The 27973-nt window shown below is 39.9% G+C and overlaps 1 protein-coding gene across 2 annotated transcripts; it reads right to left on the reverse strand.

Annotated features, from left to right (window-relative positions):
• Nucleotides 1–1684: 1684 nt before the first annotated feature.
• Nucleotides 1685–21441, reverse strand: ARL5A (ADP ribosylation factor like GTPase 5A). Of its 2 annotated transcripts, XM_024209132.1 has the most exons (7): nt 21104–21441; nt 18650–18761; nt 17791–17851; nt 15078–15225; nt 12924–13007; nt 3601–3752; nt 1685–2926 (listed from the first exon to the last, which is right to left on the reverse strand). In XM_024209132.1, exons 4-7 carry the CDS (start codon nt 15219–15221, stop codon nt 2878–2880), a joined length of 429 nt encoding a protein of 142 aa, XP_024064900.1. In that variant the 5' UTR covers nt 15222–15225; nt 17791–17851; nt 18650–18761; nt 21104–21441; the 3' UTR covers nt 1685–2877. The 2 variants fall into 2 exon arrangements, with proteins under 2 accessions (XP_024064900.1, XP_024064899.1); XM_024209131.1 differs by lacking the exon at nt 18650–18761.
• Between the last annotated feature and the right edge of the window lie 6532 nt (nt 21442–27973).

Below are 27973 nucleotides of genomic sequence, written 5' to 3' on the forward strand. Positions count from 1 at the left end.
AGATTATAAACACTTTGGGCCTGGAACAATTTATTGAGTGTGAATGCTGTTCCCTGTGCATGCAATAAGATATCGACCCCTGATGGGGACCTCTTGCCACTACTTCAACACAAATAATAAAATCACATGGATATCTGGCTACCGCATTAAGATAGAAATGGAAATGGATGGTTTCCCTGTCACCTGGAAGAGGGAAGATAGTTCACATGCATTAGAAGGTCTCCAAACCCTGTTTGTGACATAAAAGTCATGCTTTTAGAAAAATATTTATAGATTCCCTTCAGCCATGCTATTTATTAGGCAAACATTTTAAGCCATAAAAACTTGAAGAGGGTAAGAACAGCAAATTCCAACAAAATATTTTAAAAAATTGTACATGAATATGGTTTTGTATTTCATATTCTGTTAATAAGAGTAATTTTTATCTTATAAAAAAACTTTACAATTTAAAAGGAACAGCGATTCAGACAAAAGAATATAGCACTTCAAGCATGAAAAAAATCTAGAAAAAGAGTAGTCGCGGTACTTGAAGATGAACATTATGAATGTAGTTAAGTTCAGCATTTTATTTTTTGTTAGAGTAGGAAAACTAAAATTATTCATTTCCGTGTTCTAAGGATGCAAATTTTGTTTCTTGAAAATACCTGCAGATAAAACTAAAAAACAGTCTTTGCATTGTTATTTTTTCCTTAAAACATTTACACATTATGCAATACACCAGTTAGTTAATAACACTGATCTCTGTGCATGCTTTTTATGTAAATAAATGCATGTATGAATTTAAAAAATGGACATAGCCGAACCTCCATCAGCCAATTAGCAAAAGAGATTTCATGACTATATCAGAAAGTTATACTTCATACTTGGGACAACTCAGCTGTTAAATACACACTTTTCAAGTGGTCTTCATTATTGTCCCCCATGAATACTATGTCAACATTTTAATCAATATAATGCAGTACACAAATAAACTAAACTAAATTAAATGGAAACTGGATGTGTTTCACAATCTCATCTAAAGATGAGTTCATAACTGCCTTAAAAATTAAACCGGGTTTAAAATGGTCTTGTCCTTAAACTTTTTTTTGTCTAGTTTTACAATATTACTTAAATATACACATGTACAGAATAAGACAGAAAATCTTTGATTATGATTATGCACACATTTCATGATACCAATAACATTTCACACCACCCAAGTGTCATTCTCATGAAGATCCAAAATCCTTTACACCAGTGGTTCTCAACTATTTCTATATTAGGACCCCCACACTCCTCCCATTTACCAATATAGGAAGGACAGGATAGTCATGATTCCCATAATTCTTCGCATATTCCCTATGAATCATGACCATTCAGTTGGGGCCTCAGCATTATGATACTGAAGCATCATTTACATACATCATTTAATTCTGAGTTTTCACATGGACTTCTATAGGAGCAGAATCAAGCATCAGTTACAGTGGAATAGTGTATCCTTTCCAGGGCCAGCTCCAGCGTTTTTGCCACCCCAAGCAGCCAAAAAAAAAAAAAAAAAAAAAAAACCAAAAACGAGCCGTGATCGGCGACACTTCGGCGGCAGGTCCTTCCCTCCGAGAAGGACTGAGGGACCCGCTGCTGAATTGCCGCTGAAGAGCCGGACGTGCCGCCCCTCTCCGTTGGCCACCCCAAGCACCTGCTTGCGACGTTGGTGCCAGGAGCCGGCCCTGATCCTTTCCTCTCCCCCATGTCAGTCTCTTATACACAGATACAAATAGTTACTTCAGCAATTTTGGATTATCACCAGTCAGTATCCTCTTTCTCTGAAAAGATATTAATACAAAATAGACTGTTCTGTAAGATTTCTGGTGAGAACATTATGGCACACTTTTTTGGTCATTTCTTTGCATAAGGAAAACTAAGACACATTTCCCCTTTATTAACGGTGAAGATTTACCCCCTAGATAGGAATCTATCATAAATACTCAACATGATGGCATAAAGCAGAGCACAACACGGGCATTTTTTGGAATGGTCTTATCCAACAAAATGAGAATGCTAACTTTTTGGATTCTTTACCTTTTAGCAAAGAATTGCAGTTAGTTGCCAATACTGAACAAAGTATAAAATCCACATTCAGACACACTATCCCTTTTTGTGATCATTCTTAATTGCAGAGTATATATATGACAAGCATAAAAACCAATAGTCTTAAGAGATTTCACTTTATAAAGAAATGGTGCACCAATTATTTGGTGAAGGTTAGAGCAGTACAGAGAACAAAGGAAAAGCAGTTGTGACATGTCAACAATCTCAACATTAGTACTATTCTCAGTACACTGAGATGCAGTGTTATTCACTTTTTCTTGGAACAGATTTCAGTTAACCTACACTTGAGGTATAAATATACACAAATATGTACAGTACACAGAGGAAAATATTTTTGTATCTGTAGCACATTTGAACAAGTTTTTAAAATACTGGAAAGTCAATACCTATGCCACTGATTTGCTTGCTAATTTACTGGAATAATGAGGCCAACACCTTCAACTAGGAGGGTTATATTGGAATATAAAATGTAAAGTTAAAAATTCCTTCCTCTCACTTCATACTCACCACACATAGTCCTGAGTGGCTTTATCTTGAGAAGAATGTCAACCACAGTTTTTAAACCTATCTTCAGAGTAAACTAATGGGAAAATAAACTAGAGCCTTCATCTTCATCCGTTTTCAAAGAGGTGGTCTTAATATATGTGTGTAGAAAATAAAGTTGAAATCAGTTTATTATAAATACATCTAACCCATTAATTTTGCAGGTTACCATAGGTACAGGTAACCAAGGTATCCATAGGTACAGCACTTTTGTATGCAATGTCGGTGCAAAGAGGTCATTAAAAATCATCTGATTTTAAGTCTTGACATCATCCATTCAAGTCCTTGGCACAATCTGTAAATAAAAATTAAAATATGTATTTTTGCATAAAAAAACCCTATAAATATTCTGTCATGGTAACTTTAGTCAGAACTCAGAGAGCATGTGCTTGTGAAAGTCCTGCAACCTTATTTCAATCTACACAACAGTAAAAGTAAGATTGTAAACTTCTAACAACCCCTTAACAATGTGTCTAGGCTTCGAAGGATTAGATTTTTAAATTGGTAAATGTTGGCAAACGATTTCACCACACATACACAAACCAATGAAAAAGATTATCAATAATAAACATTTATGGATATTCTGCGTTTCATTGTAACCTGCCACATAACTGCCACTGCTGTGTGCTTTAACAAAGACTAGTGAGGTGAGTTACAACTTTTAAGATGCTAAACAACCCATACACGTAACGAACAGTATCGCTTCACAGTACACGACAGTTATTTCCCAGTGGTACTACATCTTTGGGGCAGGTCTTTGTTTTTCCTTGAATGTTCTATATGGTGCTGAATTTAATACAGGGCCCAAGAAGAATTCATGTTTAAAAGGATATCATTTTCAATGTGCCTTGAGAGTCAGGTCTCAGAATGCATAGGTGTGCTAGGGGATGTACGTCAAATAACAGCCTATGTATACCACGATACAGGTACCAAAATTATTCAGAAAGTATTCCCAAGAAGAATTCTTACCCCTCGCCAGTTAGAGCACAGCATGCTTGGATATGCCACTGGTGATCTTTAACTGAAGTTAGTTTCAGAAACTGGGATATTTCAGCTATCGTCATGCACTCTTTAACATCTTGTTTGTTAGCAAAAATAAGCAAACCTGCTTTCTTTAAATCCTACAGAGGAAGAGACAGAAAAATGTTTAGAGGTTTAATTATTTTTCTATTAGGATTTCAAGATTTTTCAGAGTCAAATTAGGTTTCTGATTTGGAAGTGTCTTTATGATATTGAAAACATTTGTGCATGCATCTTTCACTTAAGTGCCAACACACATTCTGCTTTTAGAATTTTGAAAGGCTTCAAAATCCAGAATGAAAACATATTGCCTGTGTTTCTAAGTATAACTGAAACTTACAAAATATGAGAGCAACTGCTAGTCTAACAGTTTCTGATTGGCAATGGAAACATTTGTCATTTTGTTTAGAGAGTTTTTTCCATCTTTAAAATCTATTATGGATCCACAGTGGATCAACAGTTCATTCAAGGGCTCGTGGACAAGGTGCATTAATCTGCACTAGCATTTCACACACAGAGATTATGTCTACACAGCATTTTGGAGTGAGCCTCCCACCCAGGGTCAGACTCAGACTAGCAAGGTTCACACTAGGGCTCAAAAAAAACAGCGGTAGACAGCATTTTGAAGTTGCAGTTCAGGCTGGAGCTTGGGCTCTCAAGACCATACCACTCCCGAGGCTTCAGAGCCCAAGCTCCAGCCCACGCAGATAGGGGCCACATCCTGAAAGAAATTTTTCCTGTATCACCTCATCTGGACTTCAAAACAACCTTCCAACTTCATCATCCTAAGCAAGCCCCCCCATAGACTCACAACTCAAAGCAGCACCAGACCCTTCCATAACAGATAAGTGTTAACTACTTATGCTAAACAATCTGTTCCACCTTGTATTTAGCTGAGACAGTGAGTACCTTTTCCAGACTTGAAGTAAGACCTATGTAAGCTTAAAAGCTTGTCTCGGTCACCAACAGAATGTTGGCTCAATAAAAGCTATTGCTTCACCCACCTTGTTTCTCAAATATCCTGGAACCAACACAGCTACAACAACACTGCAAACAGATGTTAATTATGTCAGACCTTGAGTTAACAAAGTCATACAGTCACTACTGGATTGATGCTCCTAAAGCAAAAAAATTGTCTGATAATTGTGACAAACCAATGAAGCTGATGTTGTTTAAAGTTCTAGTTTTCCCTCATTTCCCTCAAATTTGTACAAGCAATACTAAAGCTTCGTTATTTAACTACAAATTAAACATTATATAACCACTACATATTCTAAATGCAACAGACTAGATACTGCAGAAGTTGCCGATTGTAGCATGCAATTTCATCATGGTATATAACTGATATAGTGCATTTTGGATCAAGCAGCCACTGAACCTCAAGACAACTGTTTCATTGATGCTGCATTTAAACTCAAATAGCAAGCTAATATGGAGCAAGGAGCACTGGCCCCATTAATAAATTCTACCATATGTCATGAGACATCTGACTTCTTCCTTCTTATAGTGAAATCGTCTCTCCCACTCCTCCTCCCTTAAGTAAAAATCTTAAGTGAATCCACATGTTCCACAGAATCTCTATGGATAGAAATTTCATGCTCTAATAAGAATATAACATTAGGGATCTATTATAGACCACCTGACCAGGACAGTGATAGTGATGATGAAATGCTAAGGGAAATTAGAGAGGCTATCAAAATTAAGAATCCAATAATAGTGGGGGATTTCAATTATCCCCATATTGACTGGGAACATTTCACTTCAGGACGAAATGCAGAGATAAAATTTCTCGATACCTTAAATGACTGCTTCATGGAGCAGCTGGTACGGGAACCCACAAGGGGAGAGGCAACTTTAGATTTAGTCCTGAGTGGAGCGCAGGAGCTGGTCCAAGAGGTAACTATAACAGGACCCCTTGGAAATAGTGACCATAATACAATAGCACTGAACATCCCTGTGGTGGGAAGAACATCTCAACAGCCCAACACTGTGGCATTTAATTTCAAAAGGGGGAACTATGCAAAAATGAGGGGGTTAGTTAAACCGAAGTTAAAAAGTACAGTGACTAAAGTGAAATCCCTGCAAGCTGCATGGGCGCTTTTAAAGACACCATAATAGAGGCCCAACTTCAATGTATACCCCAAATTAAGAAACACAGTAAAAGAACTAAAAAAGAGCCACCGTGGCTTAACAACCATGTAAAAAAAGCAGTGAGAGATAAAAAGACTTCCTTTAAAAAGTGGAAGTCAAATCCTAGTGAGGCAAATAGAAAGGAGCATAAACGCTGCCAAATTAAGTGCAAGAATTTAATAAGAAAAGCCAAAGAGGAGTCTGAAGAACGGCTAGCCAAAAACTCCAAAGGTAATAACAAAATGTTTTTTAAGTATATCAGACGCAGGAAGCCTGCTAAACAACCAGTGGGGCCCCTTGATGATCGAGATACAAAAGGAGCGCTTAAAGATGATAAAGGTGATAAATCTGAGGAACTGTCACAGATTGAAGTGTCACTAGAGGAGGTTTTGGAATTAATTGATAAACTTAACATTAACAAGTCACCAGGACCAGATGGCATTCACCCAAGAGTTCTGAAAGAACTCAAATGTGAAGTTGCGGAACTATTAACTAAGGTTTGTAACCTGTCCTTTAAATCGGCTTCCGTACCCAATGACTGGAAGTTAGCTAATTTAACGCCAATATTTAAAAAGGGCTCTAGAGGTGATCCCGGCAATTACAGACCGGTAAGTCTAACGTCGGTACTGGGCAAATTAGTTGAAACAATAGTTAAGAATAAAATTGTCAGACACATAGAAAAACAAACTGTTGAGCAATACTCAACATGGTTTCTGTAAAGGGAAATCGTGTCTTACTAATCTATTAGAGTTCTTTGAAGGGGTCAACAAACATGTGGATAAGGGGGATCCAGTGGACATAGTGTACTTAGATTTCCAGAAAGCCTTTGACAAGGTCACTCACCAAAGGCTCTTACGTAAATTAAGTTGTCATGGGATAAAAGGGAAGGTCCTTTCATGGATTGAGAACTGGTTAAAAGACCGGGAACAAAGGGTAGGAATTAATGGTAAATTCTCAGAATGGAGAGGGGTAACTAGTGGTGTTCCCCAAGGGTCAGTCCTCGGACCAATCCTATTCAACTTATTTCTAAATGATCTGGAGAAAGGGGTAAACAGTGAGGTGGCAAAGTTTGCAGATGATACTAAACTGCTCAAGATAGTTAAGACCAAAGCAGACTGTGATGAACTTCAAAAAGATCTCACAAAACTAAGTGATTGGGCAACAAAATGGCAAATGAAATTTAATGTGGATAAATGTAAAGTAATGCACATTGGAAAAAATAACCCCAACTATACAGACAATATGATGGGGGCTAATTTAGCTACAACAAGTCAGGAAAAAGATCTTGGGAGTCATCGTGGATAGTTCTCTGAAGATGTCCGCGCAGTGTGCAGTGGCGGTCAAAAAAGCAAACAGGATGTTAGGGATCATTAAAAAGGGGATAGAGAATAAGACTGAGAATATATTATTGCCCTTATATAAATCGATGGTAAGCCCACATCTCGAATACTGCGTACAGATGTGGTCTCCTCATCTAAAAAAAAAAAAAAAAAAAAAAAAGAAAAATTGGCACTAGAAAAGGTTCAGAAAAGGGCAACTAAAATGATTAGGGGTTTGGAACGGGTCCCATATGAGGAGAGATTAAAGAGGCTAGGACTCTTCGGCTTGGAAAACAGGAGACTAAGGGGGGATATGATAGAGGTATATAAAATCATGAGTGATGTGGAGAAAGTGGATAAGGAAAAGTTATTTACTTATTCCCATAATACAAGAACTAGGGGTCACCAAATGAAATTAATAGGCAGCAGGTTTAAAACAAACACAAGGAAGTTCTTCTTCATGCAGCGCACAGTCAACTCGTGGAACTCCTTACCTGTGGAGGTTGTGAAGGCTAGGACTATAACAGCGTTTAAGAGAGAACTGGATAAATTCATGGTGGTTAAGTCCATTAATGGCTATTAGCCAGGATGGGTAAGGAATGGTGTCCCTAGCCTCTGTTTGTCAGAGGGTGGAGATGGATGGCAGGAGAGAGATCACTTGATCATTGCCTGTTGGTACACTCCCTCTGGGGCAGCTGGCATTGGCCACTGTCAGTAGACAGGATACTGGGCTAGATGGACCTTTGGTCTGACCCGGTATGGCCGTTCTTATGTTCTCCCCCAATTTCCTTTTTGAAGTCATATTCTTGCCTAAAAGTATTGCATGAAAACCAGTTAGTAAACATCTGATGCAATAGCAAAACTTCTGAGTTTTGCCTTGCATATGATAGGCACTTAATATTACATTTAGTTCTTCTCAAAGAACTAAGTTACCTCTCTTCTGGCTTTCACCCACAACCACACCATCTGTCATAAACAAATAAATGATAGATTAATCTGTCAGAGTTAAATACTGAAATCTCATATGTGGACTACAAAATGGAGGTCAAAGTTAAAGGAAGAACTGCTCTTGTTTGCTCTTAAACATTTCTATAGAATACCATGATCACTTATAACGATATTCAGGTTTTTGGATGAAATATTTTCCCCTCCCCTCTCTACTAACAGTGGACATTTAGTTATAAAAATATCAGAGTGCTGATCTTCAGCTTGGCCTATATTGTGCCACCTGATTACTTTGTACACAGGTCTGCATTTTATGTGGCTGTATTTCATCTTATTACTCCACATTAATGCCAGTTTTACATTTAGTAAACCTAAAACCTTAAATATAATCAGAAATTTAAATTTATTAAATTAAAATTTTCAACACATCAAATTGGAACCACTTACAAGAGAAAACAGGTAAATGAACCTCAGTTATACCCAGCTAAGTAACTACATATCCTTAGTAAAAACTAAGGCTGCCATCCTGTAGTGTGTGGGCAGACTGCTGCGTCACTGCAGAGCCTCAAATGGTACTTCATGCAGGTGCAGTTGTCTACCAATCTGCTACGCAATGAGGGATCGTGGCCTAATACTCTTTATTAGCTTATCACACAACAAAAGACCACTTTGTCACTAACATGTAGTGCCTGGGAAGATTCAACTTTTTAAGAAACATTCATCTTTTATAAATTCCATGAGGTGTGAGGCAAGAGGGTACCATGGGGAGAATGAAAGCCTTTAACTTGAATATTAAAGTTTTAATAGAACATGACATATACAGTACAATTTCAGGCCTGAAAATAACTGTTTTTAAAGGGACATTGTCAATTTGCAAGTCACATTTCCACCTGAAGTGTTTGTATCTATTAATTCTACAAGTAATCACTAAAGTTACTACTATACATGAAAGATTAGAGGAAAATTTTGTTTTATTCTTAGTTTTTTTTTTTTTTTAAAACTTTGTGCATTTATCAATGATGTGAGTATAGATAGGCAGTGCATTAGGAACTTTCTTAAGCCCTAAAAGGTTTTTGATCCATTTCACCTCTTCTGCTATTACTGGAAAGCAACTGAGTACACTGACTGAAAGGGGAAGCAGAGGTTCTAAACATGTTTGGTGTTGCTACTCTCAGTCTGCCCAAAAGCAGGGCCGGCTCCAGCATTTCTGCCACCCCAAGCAAAAAAAAAAAAAAAAAAAACCCGCGATCGGCGGCGGCAGTTCAGCAGCAGGTCCTTTGCTCCTCAAGGGAGTGAGGGAACTGCCGCCCCCAAATTGCCTCAGGTGCCACCCCCCTCCCTTGGCCGCCCCAAGCACCTGCTTGTTAAGCTGGTGCCTGGAGCCGGCCCTGCCCAAAAGACTCTCCTAAACAGAGTTGTTTATTCTGCTAACATTAAGCATTTATGGATTTTTACTATCCGAGTGCTAGATAAGAAAGTATATATTTTAGTTGATTAAATTACAACAAAATCCAATGGACAGTATTCCCTTAAGCAAGCCTTGCATTTCATTAACAGCTGTACACAGGAGGCAGGTAGCAGTACAGTAGAACCTCAGAGCTACAAACACCAGAGTTACAAACTGACCGGTCAACCACACCCCTCATTTGGAACCGGAAGTTCACAATCAGGCAGCAGAGATGGGAAAAAAAGCAAATATAATACAGTACTGTGTTAAATGTAAACTACTAACAAAATAAAGGGACAGTTTAAAAAAAATTTTTTTGATAAGGTAAGGAAACTTTCCATGGTTGTTTCATTTAATTTAAGACGGTTAAAAGCAGCATTTTTCTTCTGCACAGTGAAGTTTCAAAGCTGTAGTAAGTCAACATTCAGTTGCAAACATTTGAAAGAACCATAATGTTTTGTTCAGTTATGAACATTTCAGAGTTATGAACAACCTCCATTCCCAAGGTGTTCATATCTGAGGTTCTACCGTACTTCAAGAAAGTCAGTATGTTCCTGAAACTTATGACCTATATGTGACCCCGAGCAAGTTACTTCACTTTCCCCATCTGTAAATTGAGAATGATGAAACTTATCACTAGAATTTGTGTATTTTTTTTAATGTTCATATGTAATCTGCTATGATCCCCTGAGGTTGGTGGGTATTACCACCATTTGTCATATAGGGAAAAGAGAAGTGAAACAGCTTGACTAAGGCCAAACGTGACTCAGTGGCAGGATTAGTATTCAGGAACTTCTTGCGCCAAACCTTCTGCTCCTTCCTTTAGCCCACCCAGACAAGTTCTTTACTGGCAGTAAGAGGACATGTTCCCTTCTCCTGAAGAACGTACAGTACAAATAACTGAGAACAAAGTTGGGTCCTATATCCGGTCAACTAAATCATCAATGGATATTAGATGTAACCAGAACAAAAAGTGTCTTTATAATTATGACTGGCATCTGTAAATCATTACCCTAAGTGCTAATCATGAACTTCTTTTTGGGTAGGAAAATAAACAAAATTAATTTAATGGTAGGCACAAATGCAAGTCTCTTAAATACCCAGTGTCATACAATTGATATACTAACTAAAATATTAACTACAACAGCCTCCTTGTAAAGCATTTCTCATTTATACTGGCGATCTTCCCTTCCCTCCAACATGGGTATTTTCTGCTATCTAAAAAGAAAAAGCTGGTTTGCAAGAGGCATCTGAATCATTTATGGTATTTTCATTTAGAAATACTATATTGGTCTCATTCGTCTCCTTTATCAAAGTTTTCTTCTGTGGTTTCACTAGAGAGAGAGAAAGATACTGTGTTCTCGTTTAGTCAATTATCACATATGAATTATTTAATTATCTTTCTAGGGCTTCAATATTTACCCACAGCCTTGTAAGTTGTTTTAATGTTTTCTGGTCAATTTTATTCTTTTAATTCAGTTTCAATACTCAAAATATTCCCAATATTTTTAGAAAGAATCAGATGTACTCAACTTTATTTTTTGAGTCAGCTCACAGAAGACCTCTCCAAGCCTAAGTATCAGCTTGCTTTTGGTTTTGTTAAGTAAAACTACAAGATTAAGCTATTTGTTGCACAGAAAGAAGCTTGAGTTATTCAACAAGGACAATAATTCTGACCCCATTCAAAAAAGAAAAAAGGTGGGCGGGAATGGGGAAGGAACTGAGTAATGGAAACCTTTTCTGTTTCTCTACCCTCACCTGCTTGCAGCAGCCAAGAGCTTCTGGAGTGATAGATCAGTGTTCTGGCTGTTCTCGTTCGTGTTTTTTTTTTTTTTTTTTTCTTTCTTTTTGGAGAGAGAGAGAGAGAGAGATACACACATAGATATAAAAAGATGGAACCCCTAATCAAGGTCTGGGGACAGCACCCTGGTACTTCCCAGCAGCCATGGATGGGTTCATATAAGTGCTGCCCTTGGACTTTGGGCTACCCTCCGCCCTGCTCTTTATCTACCTCCAAACAGCAGGTTTAGTCATCCAACTAATAGTTATGTGCTTTCCAAGTCAGGCATTCAGAATTATGTCATATACACTACAGACAGCTACACTTTCTTGAATTTACTTTACTGTATAGAAGAGAGTCACTAATTTTTTAAGATCACAACATTGTGCAGAAAGATTTCTTAAAATAGTTATGTTTTCTTATCAAGATCTTTTTCAGTCAAACTTGTACATATCTCAGAAATTAAACCTTTTGTTCCAGCTTACTCCTGGGACAATTCCTCTAATGTAGTTAAAGGTCTAGATAAGCCATCCTGTATCCATATTTCACAATAAAATGCTGACTTATAAAAACTGAAAACCACAGTTTATACTATCTTTATACTATTTATATTATTACATATTTCTTGATAGAATTTCAAGTCAGGACCCAGGAACAGCTGTCTAAAGCTGAGTAATCTCAGCTCTTACCCACAACAAATAATCACTTATATTTCCTAGGGATAAATTCCTGATTATTAATGAAAGTAGCTAAGGGAAAGGACATCGGTGTCAGGAATTAATGAAGTTGGTCCAAAGCAAGATTTGAACAAAGAAATTGATCTGGAAGAGTGGGTCTCTATATGGGAAAGAGGATATACATCTTCATTTTGTGTAGTTAAAAAAAAATTGTTATACAATATAGATGGATCTTAACTGCAGTCAGATGCCATCATATCTTTGCTAGTAAGGAGATGCTCTGTTAGAGAGGTTGCAGGGAAAGGGTAACATATTTGCACATGTGGTGGTTGAATTAGACAGTTTTGGGAGGACATCATTAAAGAGATTCATCTATGACAAAATATCAGCTTCCTAGAGAACCCTAGTGCTCTGGCAGAAGATACACATTTCAAACAGAATGACAAATTAATTTATTTTTTACTGTTAGCAGGAAGAATTAGTATTGCACATTATTGGAAAAATATGACTTCTCTTATGGAATTGTGGTACAGTAAAATATGGACTGTCCTTGTAAAGGAAAAAACTTTCATAACAAGTATGTACACAAGAGAAGGGCTAAAAAGAGGATAGGTATTTTGAAATCTCAGCACCCTTTTTAGCATATTCAGAAGAGGAGGGCTTCCCAACCGGCGTGCCACAAACTTTTTAAAATATTATTTTTTTAATATTAACTTGATCCTGAATAAGCAATGTATGATGTAGCATGTTAATGTTTTATTGTAACTTTGCCTTAATAAAAAGTTTTTTAAAAAAAGTTATGTTGTAGTAGGGAAACGAGAGGAAAAAAGAAAAAAAAAAAAGAGTCAAACTTGTTTTTTGTAAATATATTTACAAATAGCCAAGTGTGTTAGGTAAATAATACATTCACATGCTATTTATTTGTGAGAAAAACAGTTGTAAATATTCACCAAAAATGTAAAAACACTACTCACCTCATGTGCTAACATTTTATAAAGTTCTTCTTTAGTTACAGAAATTCTCTCTCTGTCTGTGCTGTCTACAACAACGATGACAAACTTTAAAGGGTAAAAAATGATCAGTAAACAAATACATAGTGTGCATACTCTTGAACAAGTTTAATAGATGTGCACCCTGGGTCATAACAAAGTGTTAACTTCCTCCCTCATAGGTAGGGCCCTACTAAATTCACGGCCATGAAAAACACGTCATGGACCATGAAATCTGGTCTTTGCATGCTTTTACCCTATACTATACAGATTTCAAGGGGGAGACCAGAGTTTCTCAAACTGGGGGTCCTGACCCAAAAGGGAGTTGCAGGAGGTCAAGGTTATTTTAGGGAGGTTTCAGTATTGCCACCCTCAATTCTACGCTGCCTTCAGAGCTGTGTGGCTGGAGAGCAGTGGCTGTTGGCTGGGCATCCAGCTCTGAAAGCAGCACCCCACCAGCAGCAGCGCAGAAGTAAGGGTGGCAATACCATACCACGCCATCCTCACTTCTGAGCTGCTGCCTTCAGAGCTAGGCGGCCGGAGAGTTGCGGCTGCTAACAAAAGGCACAGCTCTGCAAGCAGCAGTGAGAAGTAAGGGTGACAATACTTCTGTGCTGCTGCTGGTGGCGGCCCTGCCTTCAGAGCTGGGCTCCTGGTGAGCAGCCTCTGCTGTTCAGGTGCCCAGCTCTGAAGGCAGCGCCGCCGTCTGCAGAAGCGCAGAAGTAAGGGTAGCAATACCACAACCCCCGTACAATAACCTTGCGACCCCCCACAATTCCTTTTTGGGTCAGGACTCCTACAATTACAACACCGTGAAATTTCAGATTTAATTAGCTGAAATCATGAAATTTGCTATTTAAAAATCCTAGGACTGTGAAATTGACCAAAATGGACTGTGAATTTGGTAGAGCCTTACTCATAGGCATATTACAGTTTTGTCCACAAATCAATGGTTCGTTGATAATTCTAGTATTAAAATATTTGTAATTTATGTTTAAGTTTGTATACTAATAAATTTGGCATGCAAAATTATTTATTATTTTATTTAAGTCCTCTTTAAATAGAAATAAACAATAATTCAGGAAGCCTGCTCTGTTATCATGGCTTTGGATTTCACTTTTGCCCATTTTAACTGAACAATTGTTTCTTAAGTTTCTGTAAGCATTTAGGGTGAAATCCTGGTCCCACTGACTTCAAATGAGGTCAGGATTTCATCCTTAATCAACTACAATTTTAGGGGTAGATTTTCAATGGCACAGAGACACCCAATTCCCATTGACTGTAATTGATATGCTCTTACAAGAAGAGCAGCACACCAACTCGCCGAATTCCTTCCCCCACCTGCCCTGCTATTTTGCAATGAAATGACTAGCAATTATTTTAAAAGGGAGAGTGGGTAGCCTGTGCTAGGGTCACACACATGCCCTCCCCAACCCCCATGTCAAGTAAAAGCATGCAGCTGGAAGACAGGAAATCTAGAGTTACATGCACATCTGAGTCACTTGAAAATGGCCAAACAGTTACAGTTTTTATGATGATTAAATCATTTTTCAGAAGCTAAGTTTCTTCGTTATTTGATCCAGGGGCAGAGTACAGAACATTTAGCACTGAAGGAAAAACATGTTGGGAGGAACTGACAACCTTGACAATGCAGCAAAAGTTCCAATTTAACTACACAGAGTTTCTGATATCACCAATTATGTACTTTTCTTAGTTAAAGATGCATGAATATTGGTGATGTATATGTTGAAAGAGTTCAGTGTGGGTTTTGTGCCTGATTAAGGTTGTCTGTGAAAAGCATAAGGGGAATTTTCACATGTGATTATTCTCATTTTTAAAAAGGGTACCTTACATGGAAAAGTTCTTACTTTTTTTGATGGTTAGTTTCTGGTTCTTTTAAATTATACTGTTTTGTTATGTAGCTTATGGGATATATAGGTGTGAACTGGAACAGCATGCTAAGAAGATGACATACAAATTGAAATACAAGCATCCAGAATGTCTACAAGTGCTACAGTAATATTTGAAATGGAGTAAGATATAAACTTTAGTTAACCAAACTCTCTCTTGGATTATTCATAAAGAGGTTATTTTAATTCCTTATAAGAACATATCTTCCAATAGGGAATAAACTCTTACCTCTGTGTTTGTATAATAAGTATTCCATGAAGATCGAAGAGATTCTTGCCCTCCAATATCCCACATTAGAAAACGTGTGTTATTAACCACTATCTCTTCTACATTGCTGCCTATTGTAGGAGAAGTATGCACCACTTCATTCATAGAACTACAAAAGGAAAAGAATGACTGATCAAAAACTGCATACGCAATATTGACAAAAGTCAACTGTATTTGGAGATGCACGGTCACACATACTAGACCACAAAATTGGCCCATTTTTTTAAAAACTAAAATGGACAGTTGTCTCAGACTGGAAGGCTCATCTGCAGAATTGTGGTAGGCATTCCTTGACGCAACAGAAGGGGTGGGGTGAAGAAAAGAAACAGCAGATGAATGATTTACTGTTTGACTTCCAGTGAACAAATCTGCACAATCAGTAACTATAAAACTGAGGGCTTGTCTACACTACCTGCCGGACTGGACCTGTCTACACTACCTGCCACTGAGCGCTCTCCCGTCGACTCCGGTACTCCACCAGAACGAGAAGCACAAGTGGAGTCGATGGAAGAGCGTCAGCTGTCAACTTACCACAGTGAAGACACCACGGTAAGTAGATCTAAGTACGCCGACTTCACGTAGCTGAAGTTGCATATCTTAAATTGATCCCGCGTGGTAGTGTAGACAAGCCCTCAGAGAGCACTTCTTTTTTACTCTGTTTTAAGGGCTTCCACTGCTTAAGAGTGGATAGAAAAACGTCAATTCCCCCACCACGATGAAACTTGGCACATTGTAGCTCAGTCTGGGAGAGAATGATTATTCTTCTCCAACTCTGAAATAAAAAGAATGGTGCTAAACAACTTGATTTATAGGATTGCTGAAAAATAATAATAAATAATAATAAAAGAAAACCAAGACAACCCCATCCCAATACAGTGTATCAGTTCTCCTCCTCCCTTTGCCTAAACCCACCCCCATAAGTCAAAAACCACAAGTTAAAGAAGAAAATGTTTTGAGGAAAAACCAAGATATTTTAAAATACTGTTTTAAATCGACTCAGTACATCAACTGATGGACTTAGTTGCCAAGACAACCAAAGTAACACATTAGCAGTATCCATGAATATCCAATGCAGGGATTCAAAGTAAATGAAATGTATTGCAGTACTGCCCACACAAAAACATTTTCAAGGAAAATGAAGCATTTTCAAGAACTTGCTTATGATTACTATTGTTTCCATAAACTGACCAGTGCTCTTGACAAAAATAAAAAGACTGTCTAAAGTTTTCCAATTTCTTCAAAGTCTTCAGTTGCGCGGAGAGAGATTTGAGTCTTGAAACACTGTTAGAACATTATTTGAACAGAATCCAGCAGTAGTATTCTGGGAACGAATCCCCACTGCCCAGTGGTATATGAGCATGTAATAAGTGATTTCATCATAACATACATTTGTAAGGAAGATGAAATAAGGGCAGGGTCGGAACAGGAGGATTAGAAGGAGTAGAGCAAGAGGTAGAAGGGAATAATGAAAATGACAGAGCAAGACACCTTTGGTTGAATTTTATTTTTCTGGCTTTTATTGTGCTAATGTACTCTGAGGCCAGGTCTACACTACCGCGGTAGTTCGACGGCTGGCAATCAAACTTCCGGGTTCGATTTATCGCGTCTGGTCTGGACGCGATAAGTCGAACCAGGAAGTGCTCGCCGTCGACTGCGGTACTCCACCTCAGCGAGAGGAGTACCGCGGAGTCGACGGGGGAGCCTGCCTGCCGCGTGTGGACCGCGTCTGAACCGCGGTAAATTCGAACTAAGGTATGTCGACTTCAGCTACGTTATTCACGTAGCTGAAGTTGCGTACCTTAGATCGAATTGGGGTGTTAGTGTAGACCAGGCCTGAGGTTGCAAATACTGCATGGGCTTTGAGTTTCAAACAAAACATTAAAAGAGTTATAAATACATCTATTTTGAACAAAATCCAAAACATAAGCTTATGGTGTAACCTAGATGACAATAGCCCTTTAAACACTCCTTGAACAGTTTTGGGGATTGAGTCAAAAGAGTTTTCATAGAATATCAGGGTGGGAAGGGACCTCAGGAGGTCATCTTGTCCAACCCTCCTGCTCAAAGCAAGATCAATCCCCAACTAAATCAGTTTTCAAAATACTGAAGTGCTTACTGTGAAAAAGATACGACTCCATATTAAAAAAAAACCCTGTAACATGGATTGGTTGACCAAACCACCTCTAATCTTCAACACAAACAGCTTTTACTAACATGGATCTTACCCCAGGGCCTCATTCCTGGCTGACTTTTAGGCACTAGATAGTAACAACACTTCCACAAAATGTATGAATCTCAGTAACTTTGTGCATACTGGTGGTCCCTGACATAATAGTGGCTATATATTATAAATGCCATTAAGATCCTGAATTCTGACCAGCAAATAGCCATAGCTTGTTATGGTGCATTGATATTTATGACACCGTTCATTAAATATAAGTAGCTCCAAACCCTGCTGATGGGCCAGAATCAGTTGCTTTCTAACCAGTCAGACAACAGGATTTCCCAATGCCATTTTTATGTATGAAACGATCACCACCTATGCTCAGTGTGCTGCTCTTAAACTGACGTGAGGAAACAAAGGGGGTTAATGAAAAGTCAGAGCAAGATGCAGAGTGGATTTCTCAAAAATACATTAATATTTTTTGCCAGCGAATTCATAGTATGTACTTACAACTGGTAAAGGATGGTTGTTTTTCCTGCATTATCCAGACCAACAATGATTACTTTGTGCTCTGAAATAAAAATTTAAATGGTAAGTCACAGTTACCATTGTAGCTAATAACACTTTAGCGCTTTTCAGCAAAGAGTTCACACTGGTGCTTGTTTTAAATTAAAAAAAAAAAAAAAAAAAGCGCACGCATCAAAGCACGTTGTATACATAGATAGAGACACATGGTAACATGAACTATCACTGCTTTTGCTGTCTTCCCTCTATTTTTTGTAACACCTAGTTGTTCAGTGTTCTCTTAACTAAATTAAGTCCTTCAGACAGGGACGGTCTTACTATACATTTGTATAGCACACAGCACAATTGGGCCTTGATCATTTTTTTGGAGCCTCTTATAAGCAAATTCATTTTGAAACCAAATGCCATCCTCAACCAAGTATTTATATTCATTCAGCATCTCTTATTTCCTATTTACCAAAATGTAAATTGAAGAAGAAGTGGTATTGTTGGGAGCTACTCACCGTGGGCTAAAGTACACAGCTTTACTCAGTTTTATTCACTTCAAAGAAAATGTACATGTGAGTAAGGGCTCATCAATGTGAGCAAGGGTATTCTTTTGCCCAAATGGTCTACAGACATGCTAAAAATCAAGCCATTGAAGTATACCCAAACCTCAACTACAGCAGTAATTCCTCCCATTACGGCTGCAATTGTTCTAAAACAGGGGGTCACGTAAGTGCCTTTTTGCTTTTAATCAATATTGTGTGGTTTTGAAGAGCTGTTTTATAGCCCAGAGGGTATAAATTCAAGTTTGAATAACTTGGCATAACTGCACAATATTTTAAAAAAAATGGCTGATTACCTGACCCCCTGTAAGTAGGCGCTTTTGTTTCAGGTGTGATGTCACCAGCATACTGGATGCTAGGAAATCACCTGGAGCAGAAGACCTGCAGTGGAGCTGGATATTGCAAGACCTTAAAAGACAAAAAAGTGGGGTTTAAAAGTTTTTGTGCTGAATGGATAATGCTCTGACTATGGGGGCCATTCAGCATGTATGTATAAAGTTGTATAAATTCATTCGAAAAGCAACTTTAAAGGAGCTTACAAATTCTACTTACAGAAAAGTTAACATGCATTTTATGTGATATTAGAGATCTTTCAGAAGAAAGTGGCATTAGGAACAAAATATATTCTTTCTAAAATAAGCAGTTTTCATGACAGCTATTAAGACTTACTGACTGTCACTAATAAAACACACATTAAGCAACAAGACCCGACAGAGCATACTCAGCAGTATGGTATGATTGTATGTATATTATTACAATTATAATATTGATGTTAAAAATAAGTTTTATAAATTTGGGGATGAGCGAAATATTTATGAGATACCTTTTTGGCTCCACCCAATGCTGCTCAGAATCTCAGTTACATCTTAGTCATGACTACAGGTGGCACTAATGCTCCCTACTTAGTCAAGCTAGCTTTTTTTTTTTAAACACACAAATCGAAAGACAAATTGCAGATAGCTTAATACCGTGAATAAGGTTAAAAAATAAAACACTAGCCATGAAAGAGGCTGCTAATTAACAGAAAACTAATGTGGAACACAAGATATTCAGATATTCTAACTGTTACATCTAGTTAAAAAAATTAGACAATGCAAAAAAATTACATAAGAAACTTTCATTACTACCTGATAAGGCAAAATTCAAACTCAAAAGGAAAAAAACAAAACAAAAAAAACTACTTTGGTTTGTAGAGTTTGTATCGATTATGGTTACAAGTAACCTAAGATTATTTTAAACTACAAGAAGTAATTTTTTTAAAGCAACTTATTCACTTTTTGCATTTGACAGCAGTTTGCTTAGTCAGTTTTATTTTTTCCCTTGTGCAGGTTAGTCACTTCCTTTTCTCCTGAAAAAAAACACTAAATACAGCAGAGAAGCAGAAAAACTCGCAAACACGTTAACTAAAAGTTTTCTGAAGTATTTTGCAGTTTGCCTTATTCTGACCACAGAATGCATATCTGAGCAGTGTACTGTGATAAGTGTCACCCTGTCTCATTTAAGAAATTTATCAAACTAGGATGTGTGTTATGCTCACTACTTATTTATTACTTGACCCAGTGTAAAAATTGTGATTTGGACCCTTTTCATAATTCCTGAAACATCTCCATGTCTGTAGCACTTTCATGAAGCAGTATGTCATATTTGCCATTAAAGGAGTGCTGTTTTGAGTATATGTTTTCTCCATCTGCACTTCTCTGCCTAATTTCTACAAATCACTTCTGTACCTTTATTCTCTTCTGCCAACTCTTGTCTCATCCCTTTCTAATGTGTTTAAAGGCAAACTATTAAGTAATGTTCAGCAAATAAAACTTAATATGTGGAGTTCATTTGTAAAGATTACTAGCCAACTTTTCTGTTAAAACTCACGAGCAATTGGACTAGTTATTCCATGGACTAGGGAATATTGGATGAGAGTAACATGGCAGGAATTGTTCTGAATCTAATCTACTGAAGGAAGGAAACGTTATGTGGCACCATAAGAAGTTGTATTTGGTTCATACTTAAATAATTCATCTCTTAGCCTTCAAGTACTCTGTGATCTTCACAGAGCATTTTTTCCTAAACATAAAAACTAAACTAGGTTTTGTAGACTCATTAAGGCAAAAGTCACTACTATAGAGATGCAGAGAAACAAGTTTACTAATACAATCAGAGAACGCTTGATACAAAGAAGTTAATGATACAGCTTATTTCTTGAGCCGGTGCTTGCCTTTTAGGAAAAAATAACCATCAAACGTAATATGAGCAGAAAAGGAACGTGGTGTATTTTAGCCAAAAACGGAGCGACCCAGTGCTGCTTTCTGACCCTTCTCGCTCCTTTGTGGATGTCAGAGTCCAGCTGCAGTATGAGGAGAGACCCCATCTGCTCCCCACAAGCGCTTCTGAGTCACAGCTCGGACACGAGAGCGCCTCCTGCTCGCTCTTTAGCCCTGCACGCCTCAGCACTTCGACGGGGAACCTGGACTCGGGTCTGCCCGGCGCAGCCTGCTCCGCTCCCGCTGCGGGCGGTGCATCGCTGATGCCGCAGGAGCGCTGGGTTCCACGGAGCACCTGCCCTGGGTGCGGGCGGCGAGCGTGACACGTAAACGGAGCGAGCCCGAGCACAGAGCCGGCCTGCCGGGATCACTGCTCCCGGCACAGCCACAGCGGACCCCCGGGACGCCTCCACCGGGCCCCGCTTCCTCCCCCAGGGCCAGGAGAGCCCCCGCCCCCCAGCCGAGCTAGCGGCCCCGGACCGAGCCCCTCACCCTGGTGGTTGAACAGCCTCCAGATCCTGGTGAAGAGGATTCCCATCCTCGGGCGGCCCCGACCCCGCGGCAGCTCCCGTCTCCTCTGGGCTCCGCGGCTGCTCTCCCTGCTGGGCCCAGGGCGGCTCAGTCCCGGCCCCTGTCCCGCGCTACCCGAGGAGGTGGCAGGCTGAGGCCGCGCCGGGCCCGCTGGGGCTGCGCACTCCTGGCCGTGCAGCCCCCGCTCACGGACATCGCCACTAGCCCAGCTCCCTTTTCCGATTCGCCTTCCCGACCACGGCTTCCAGGGGGGGAATAAAATACAACGAGTCGCTCCTCCGGGCCACCGTCCACCCGAAGGGCCGAGCGAACGAGAGAGAGGCGTGACGCTATTAAAGAGTCATTTGCATACCACGGCCCGCCCCCTAGTAGGCGAGTTCCGCGAATGGGCAGAGACGTTCACGTGACTCATTTTAACCTTAGCGGCCCCAGGGTACTGACAGGTTTACGAGCCGTCGCGCGCGCTCCACCTGCAGCCCGGGCAGCCTCGGTGGAGGCTGGGCCCTTGCGTGCGGGGCCGATCCAGGGCAATGGGCGTGTGGCCTCCGCCAGCCATAGGGCCTGCCCCTTACAGCACCCACACCCCGCCCCCCCAGCGCCCTGCCCACCCAGCAGCGCCACTGGGGCCGCCGTCCCCCATGCCGACCGCCTGCCGCCCTGGCAACCGCCATAACCGCCCCCTTCTAACTTCTGTAACTGCCCCATGTCCCCTCCCAACCGCCCCGACTGCCCCTCCTCATCCCTGCCAACCCACCGCTGCACTTGCCCATTGCTCCCTGCCACCTCGCTGCGCTTGCCCCAGACCACTGCCAGGACTGCCCCTCACTCACTCGCCCCCTACTAGCTGCTGCTGTGTCTACCCCTTGCTCCCTGCCAACCACCACCATGCCATGAGTGCCCAGAACCACCCGTGCCACGCTGCAGAAAACACCACGGGTGACTGTGGACAAGAGAAAGGCAGCGTTGCCAACTCTTGATTGAATCAAGTCTCACAGTGTTGGGGTGTTTTTCTTAAAGCCCAACTTTCTGGAGCCAGGTGATTACATGAGAATCTCAGTTTTCATTTTAAAGAAAATAAGTTTCATAGCCCTCATGGTTGTGGAAAGAATCTTGAAAATATGAACCCTAAGGGCTGGAAAAACGGAAGGCATACAAAAAGAGTGCCAAATGCATGATCTTGAAAATCTCATGATTTTTTAAGCCAATCTGAAGATATTTAGGGGCCTGACTAATGATTTTTGGATGTGTGCGGTTGGAAGTACGAGCTCTGTTTCTTGCTCTGAGTTACCAGGGAACAACTGAAGAGTAAAATTCTAAGGGCTGGATTCTGACCAGGGTAGGGATAGAAATGAAACCCACTTGCTGCACTTATATGCTTTAAAAGTAATGATAATGTTTGTAAGTATTATGGCCAGCAGCAATCTGCACTGACTGTTTGTGTAGGTATCTCACATAAACATGTGACCATACCATTTGCCCCTAGGCTGTGACTTAGAATGCCTTTCTGCAGTTTCTGTCGCAGAAGGTGCAACAGTAATTCACTGTAAAACTGGAAGGAAATAGCAAATGGGGTACTGCAGGTGTCTAGCCTGGGTCCACTACTATTCAATATTTTCATTAACGACTTGGATGATGGAATAGACAAAATACATAAAATTTGCAAATGAAATCAAGCTGGGAGGAGTTACAAGCATTTGGGAGGACAGGAGCAGCATTCAAGATAGTCTTGATAAATTTGGGAAATTGGTCTGAAATCAATAAGATGAAATTCAATAAAGACAAGTGCAAAGTAGTACAATTAGGAAGGAAAAATCAATGCAAAACTGGAAATAATTGGCAAGGGAGCAGTACTGCAGAAAAGGATATGGGGATGATGGATAACAAATGGAATATGAGTCAACAACATGATGCTGTTGCAAAAAAGGCAAATGTCATTCTGTAAGTGTCACGTATACTCTGCTCAGCAGTGGTGAGGCCTCAGCTGGAGTACTGTACTATGTCCAGTTCTGGGCACCACACTTCAAGAAAGATGTGGACAAACTGGAGACTGTCCAGAGGACAGCAACAGATATCAAAGGTTTAGAAAACCTGACCTATGAGGAAAGGTTGAAAGAATTGAGCATGTTAGTTTAGAGAAAAGAAGACTAAAGAGGTGGGAGGAGCAGTTATGACAATAGTTTTTAAATACATAAAAGGTTGTTTTAAAGAGGATGGTGATCAATTTGTTCTCCATGTCCACCAAGCATAGAATAAGAAGTAATGGGTTTAGTCTGCACCAAAGGAGATTTAGGGTCCAAGCACTGGCCCTAAGCACTGAAACAGGGAAGTCATGGAAGCCCTGTCATTGGTGATCTTTAAGAACAGGTTAGATAAACATCTGGTAGGGATGGTCTATGTATACTTAATCATTCCTCAGGGTGTAGTGAATGGGCTAGATAAACATCTGGTAGGGATGGTCTATGTATACTTAATCATTCCTCAGGGTGTAGTGAATGGGCTTGATAATCTCTGGAAGTCCCTTCAACCCATACATTTCTATAATCCTATGAAGTTGTCTGCATGGGTTATAGAGAGAGATAGAATATGCATAGACAACTTCCATCCTGTTCTTCCCATGTTGGCTGTGAGTTGCCTAGCAGCTCCAATGCATAAAACCTGCTAGAATTTGGCCCCCAAACTCTAATCCTGTTACACACATGCGTGATTTTACACTTATCAGTAGTCGTTGTTTACTTCAGTGGGATTACTGACTGTAATTATAAACATACATGTGTTTTTGACATTAGGGCCCAAATTTGTAAGACCACTCTGCAGTACTTGCATTGCATTCAGTTTAAGTAATTCTCATCTGTAAGTAGGTTTACATTTATAAAGTTACTAGGTATCGTAAACTATGAACATACCATGAGTTCTCTGAAAAGGTCAGGATTTTTGTAAATTTACCATTACTAACTTACTGGAAGATATGAATAGATGGGCAACATGAAAATCAAAAGTGGCACACAGTTTGTTTTTTAACTTCAGAAAGCATCTTTGCAATTCTCATTTGAAATAGAACCTCAAACTTTGATATCAGCTGGATGTTTAAACCATCTTACTGTAACTTTTGAGGTCGATCAAATGTTTATTTTACCAATCTTGAGCATGTATTTAAACCCTACTTATCTAGAGTTTAAAGTGGTCACCATGATGTAAAGGTAAAGACCCTCATTCAAGCTGCCTTTGCATCATTTTTGCAATGTTTTTCTGATCCCCTAAATATTTTTTAGTGCTATAACAGATTTTTATTATAAGTGACTTGGAAATGGATGTCTTCATTACCGGCCAGATCGGTGGGCAGCGATCGATCAAGCAGGGATCGATTTATCGCGTCTAATCTAGACACGTTAAATCGATCCCCGAGTGCTCTCCCGTGGACTCCTGTACTCCAGCTCGGCGAGAGGCGCAGGCAGAGTCAACGGGGAAGTGGCAGTAGTCGACTCACCACAGTGAAGACACCATGGTAAGTCGATCTAAGTACGTCTACTTGAGCTACGTTATTCACGTAGCTGAAGTTGCATAACTTAGATCGATTCCCCCCCCCCCCCCCCAGCAGCATAGACTAGGCCAAAGAACTTTAGAATCATTTGAATGCCACAAAGAAACAGAGGGTACCATAGTGCATGTGTCAAGTTTTACATGACAAATGTGCCAATTGTCCCTCTTACTCTGGCTGTATTGGTTATTTAACAATTCTAAAATATATTCCAGACCACCTTCAACAAATAAAAAAAATTGCTGCACTTGTGTGATACAAGAGCAATTGCACTGGTTTCCTCAAGACCACTGAAAAGCACACACATCCAGTTGCTTTGCATGAAGCAATTTTTGTGCCTGCTAACATTGACCAACAATGATGGAGACTCTTTAACATGGCATATATTTTCATTTCAGAGAAATGAAAGTTTTTCAAGATCAATAGTCTCATTAAAATAAACTTTTTTTGTGAGTGATTTTTAATGGATACAGAGCACTAAATGTGTGATACAGCATGATGATTTGACATTGTCCATCTCTAATGAGACACTAAAAACAGAAAACAATTTTATAAGTCATCTAAGGCAGGGGATTCTCAAACATTTTTACATCCTAGTAGGATTTGTCTCACGGACTGCTGCCCAACCCAGTCTTCCAGTTACAATCCTGTTGGTATTGACACAAATTCCTTGTGGCAACTAGAAATATTGCTTACACGGAAGAGTAATAATAGGAAAACATCTAGGTACTTCAGCTATCTCTAATAAGTGTTGTGTCATTTTTGAAAACCCTAATCATAGTCTTCTTTTGCTTTGCATTTCCTCCTCCCATCTGTTCTGTTCCTAAGCACATGCTTCTCTATCATTCGCTCCCTTTCTCACCTACTCTGCTGCCTGGTACTCCTCTCCCCCTGCAGATGCTGCCTGGTCCCCCTCGATTGCCTCTCAATGGCTTTCCTGCTGCTTGATCTCCTTCTTCCTTGTATGCCTCTATCTTCCTTCCAGTCCACTGCTGATGTGAACATTCCTTTCTCACTGGATGGAGGCTTTGGTCCAGATGATGGCTTCTGGTTCCTTTTTGAGGCTTCTGTTCCTGGGAGTGACTTCTGTTTTTCTCCTTCTCTTCTGATGCAGTGATCACCCACTACTGGAAGCAGCTTGGCTAAGAGCTCCTTCTTTTTTCCATCTTCTACAGGCTTCCAGGATTTTCAAAGCAATGAAGGGGAAGAAGCCTGAACTGGCAGAGGGGATGGCTTAACTGGCTTAATAAATCTTTCCCATCTCTAGCATCTATTCTAGGATAATATGAAGAAATATAAACTAATACTTATATAATTTTGCACTTTACATCCCATTTCATAGCAGAATCTCACAGCACTTTATTAATAAACAAGCTCAGAGCACAACTCACATGTGTTTGCCTCTGGATCATGACTCATTTGTGCCACTTAGTCAAACTGATTGAATTCAAATGTTTAAAAAAAAAAAAAAGAAAGAAACTGCATGTGCAGTAAGAACTTAAAAGTCAAAGTTAAATCAGATGCAAGTAACGTGGCTTATCTGATACTGTATATTGTCCTCAACAGGCAGAGGGCTCATAACAAAAACATTGACAGACTATAGTTGTGTTACCGGTGATGATTATGGAATCACACTGCTAGGAAGCTGGACTGGTCCACCAGATGCCATAGCTAGTGCAAAGGCAGAGTGTCTCTGTACAGATGACCACTGCCCACGTGGATCCTTGAGGATCTCCCAGGTTTGGCGGTGAGCCCCAGTGACACAGATGTGCCCAGACACATCAGGCTGGTATATCCTCCCACGGTTTCTCTGAAGGAGGTTGTTTGTGGTCTGTGACGAAAGCTATGAACTAGCTGATTGTCATGGTTATTGCGCAATGTTGGTTTGGGAAATATTTTAAGAGATATGTAGAATATTATGTTCTGAAACTGTTGGAAATGAAGCATGTGACCTGAGGTGGACTTGGGTCTCAGCTAACTCAGTCTAGACTGAGAACAATCAACATATTTCAGCCCAACGAGCCCTGTGTTTACAGGCTGGACCAGATGCAGGCCTGAGTATTTACAAAGACAAAAGACCCCAAAAAGAGGATCTGAATAGGGGGCCCTCAGGACTGAGCTGGAGTTAATAAAACACCCTGATTATGAAAAATGACAAAGCCTGGGACTATATAAGAGAAAAAGAAGAAAGAGCATAAGATATGATCCATTACAGAGGAGATACTGTGGCAGCATGAGTGTCTCATGAAAAGTGGATCCCAGCTCTCTGGATTGGACAAGCACTGTATGGACTGAATTTTGGATGAGAAATACCTTATTAGACAGGAAAGTAACTTGTTAATAAACATAGACTATAGAGTGCGTGTTATGTTTTTTGTTTACCTGTAACCTTGTTTCCAAACCCTGTTACTTGCTTTTATTGGAATGTTTAATCAAGCTTTGTTAAATAAATTTCAATTTGGTTTTACTAGAGACTTGTCTCAGTGCCTTGTGCTAAGGAGAGTGTTGAACTGAGCTGAAGCCAGTTAACAGGGGAAGGAGGAGCCAGTTAACATGGAGGCATTGGATCGGTGTACATTGTGGGTGTCCAGAAGACGAGGGACTGGGCACTGTAATGAAACAAGATGGGGGCATGTAAATTGCTACCCTGCAATTTACAGGGCTTGTGGTAGGATACTGGGCTGAGTGGGGTGTACACAGTGCTTGTGTTGCCTGCAGTTGGTAGTTATAGGCGAACATCCGCCAGTGGGCACAGATGAGATTACTTCACACTTTAAGTGGTAGTGATTTACTCTGAACATTTTGGTTAGCCTCGGAAAGTCAGCCCCACAGTCTATTCTGTGGAGAAAGAAATCTTGCTCCCCAATGGACCAATAGGGGAAGAACTCCACAAGGAGTTCTCACAGAGATTTCAGGGGTAGCATAAACAGTATTTTGGCTTTGCTCCGACTCCTCCCCACAGTCCTTCATACCACACATACTTTTCTGTAATTTGCTAATCTTGTGTATTGGACTAGCTTTGGGTTGTAAACTGATAGACCAGCATATCAAGGACTTAATCCAAAGGCCATTGCAGTCCATGGGAGTCTTTTCATTTACTTCAGTGGTCTTTGGATTAGGCCTTAAGTAGGAGTTTTTCACTAATGTATGGAATATAGAGACTGATTTTATAGTAAATTGCTGCACTTCTGGGTCGCAAGGATTGGGGGCCGTATGTTCCTGAACAGTGCATCATTCACTTTGTAGGCCCAAATGTACATCATTTCTCTCAATTTCATTGATTATTAACTGTACAT

This window comes from Terrapene carolina, unplaced genomic scaffold (assembly GCF_002925995.2).
Source record: "Terrapene carolina triunguis isolate 2854851 unplaced genomic scaffold, T_m_triunguis-2.0 Scaffold62, whole genome shotgun sequence".
In the NCBI taxonomy this organism is placed as follows: Eukaryota; Metazoa; Chordata; order Testudines; family Emydidae; genus Terrapene; species Terrapene triunguis.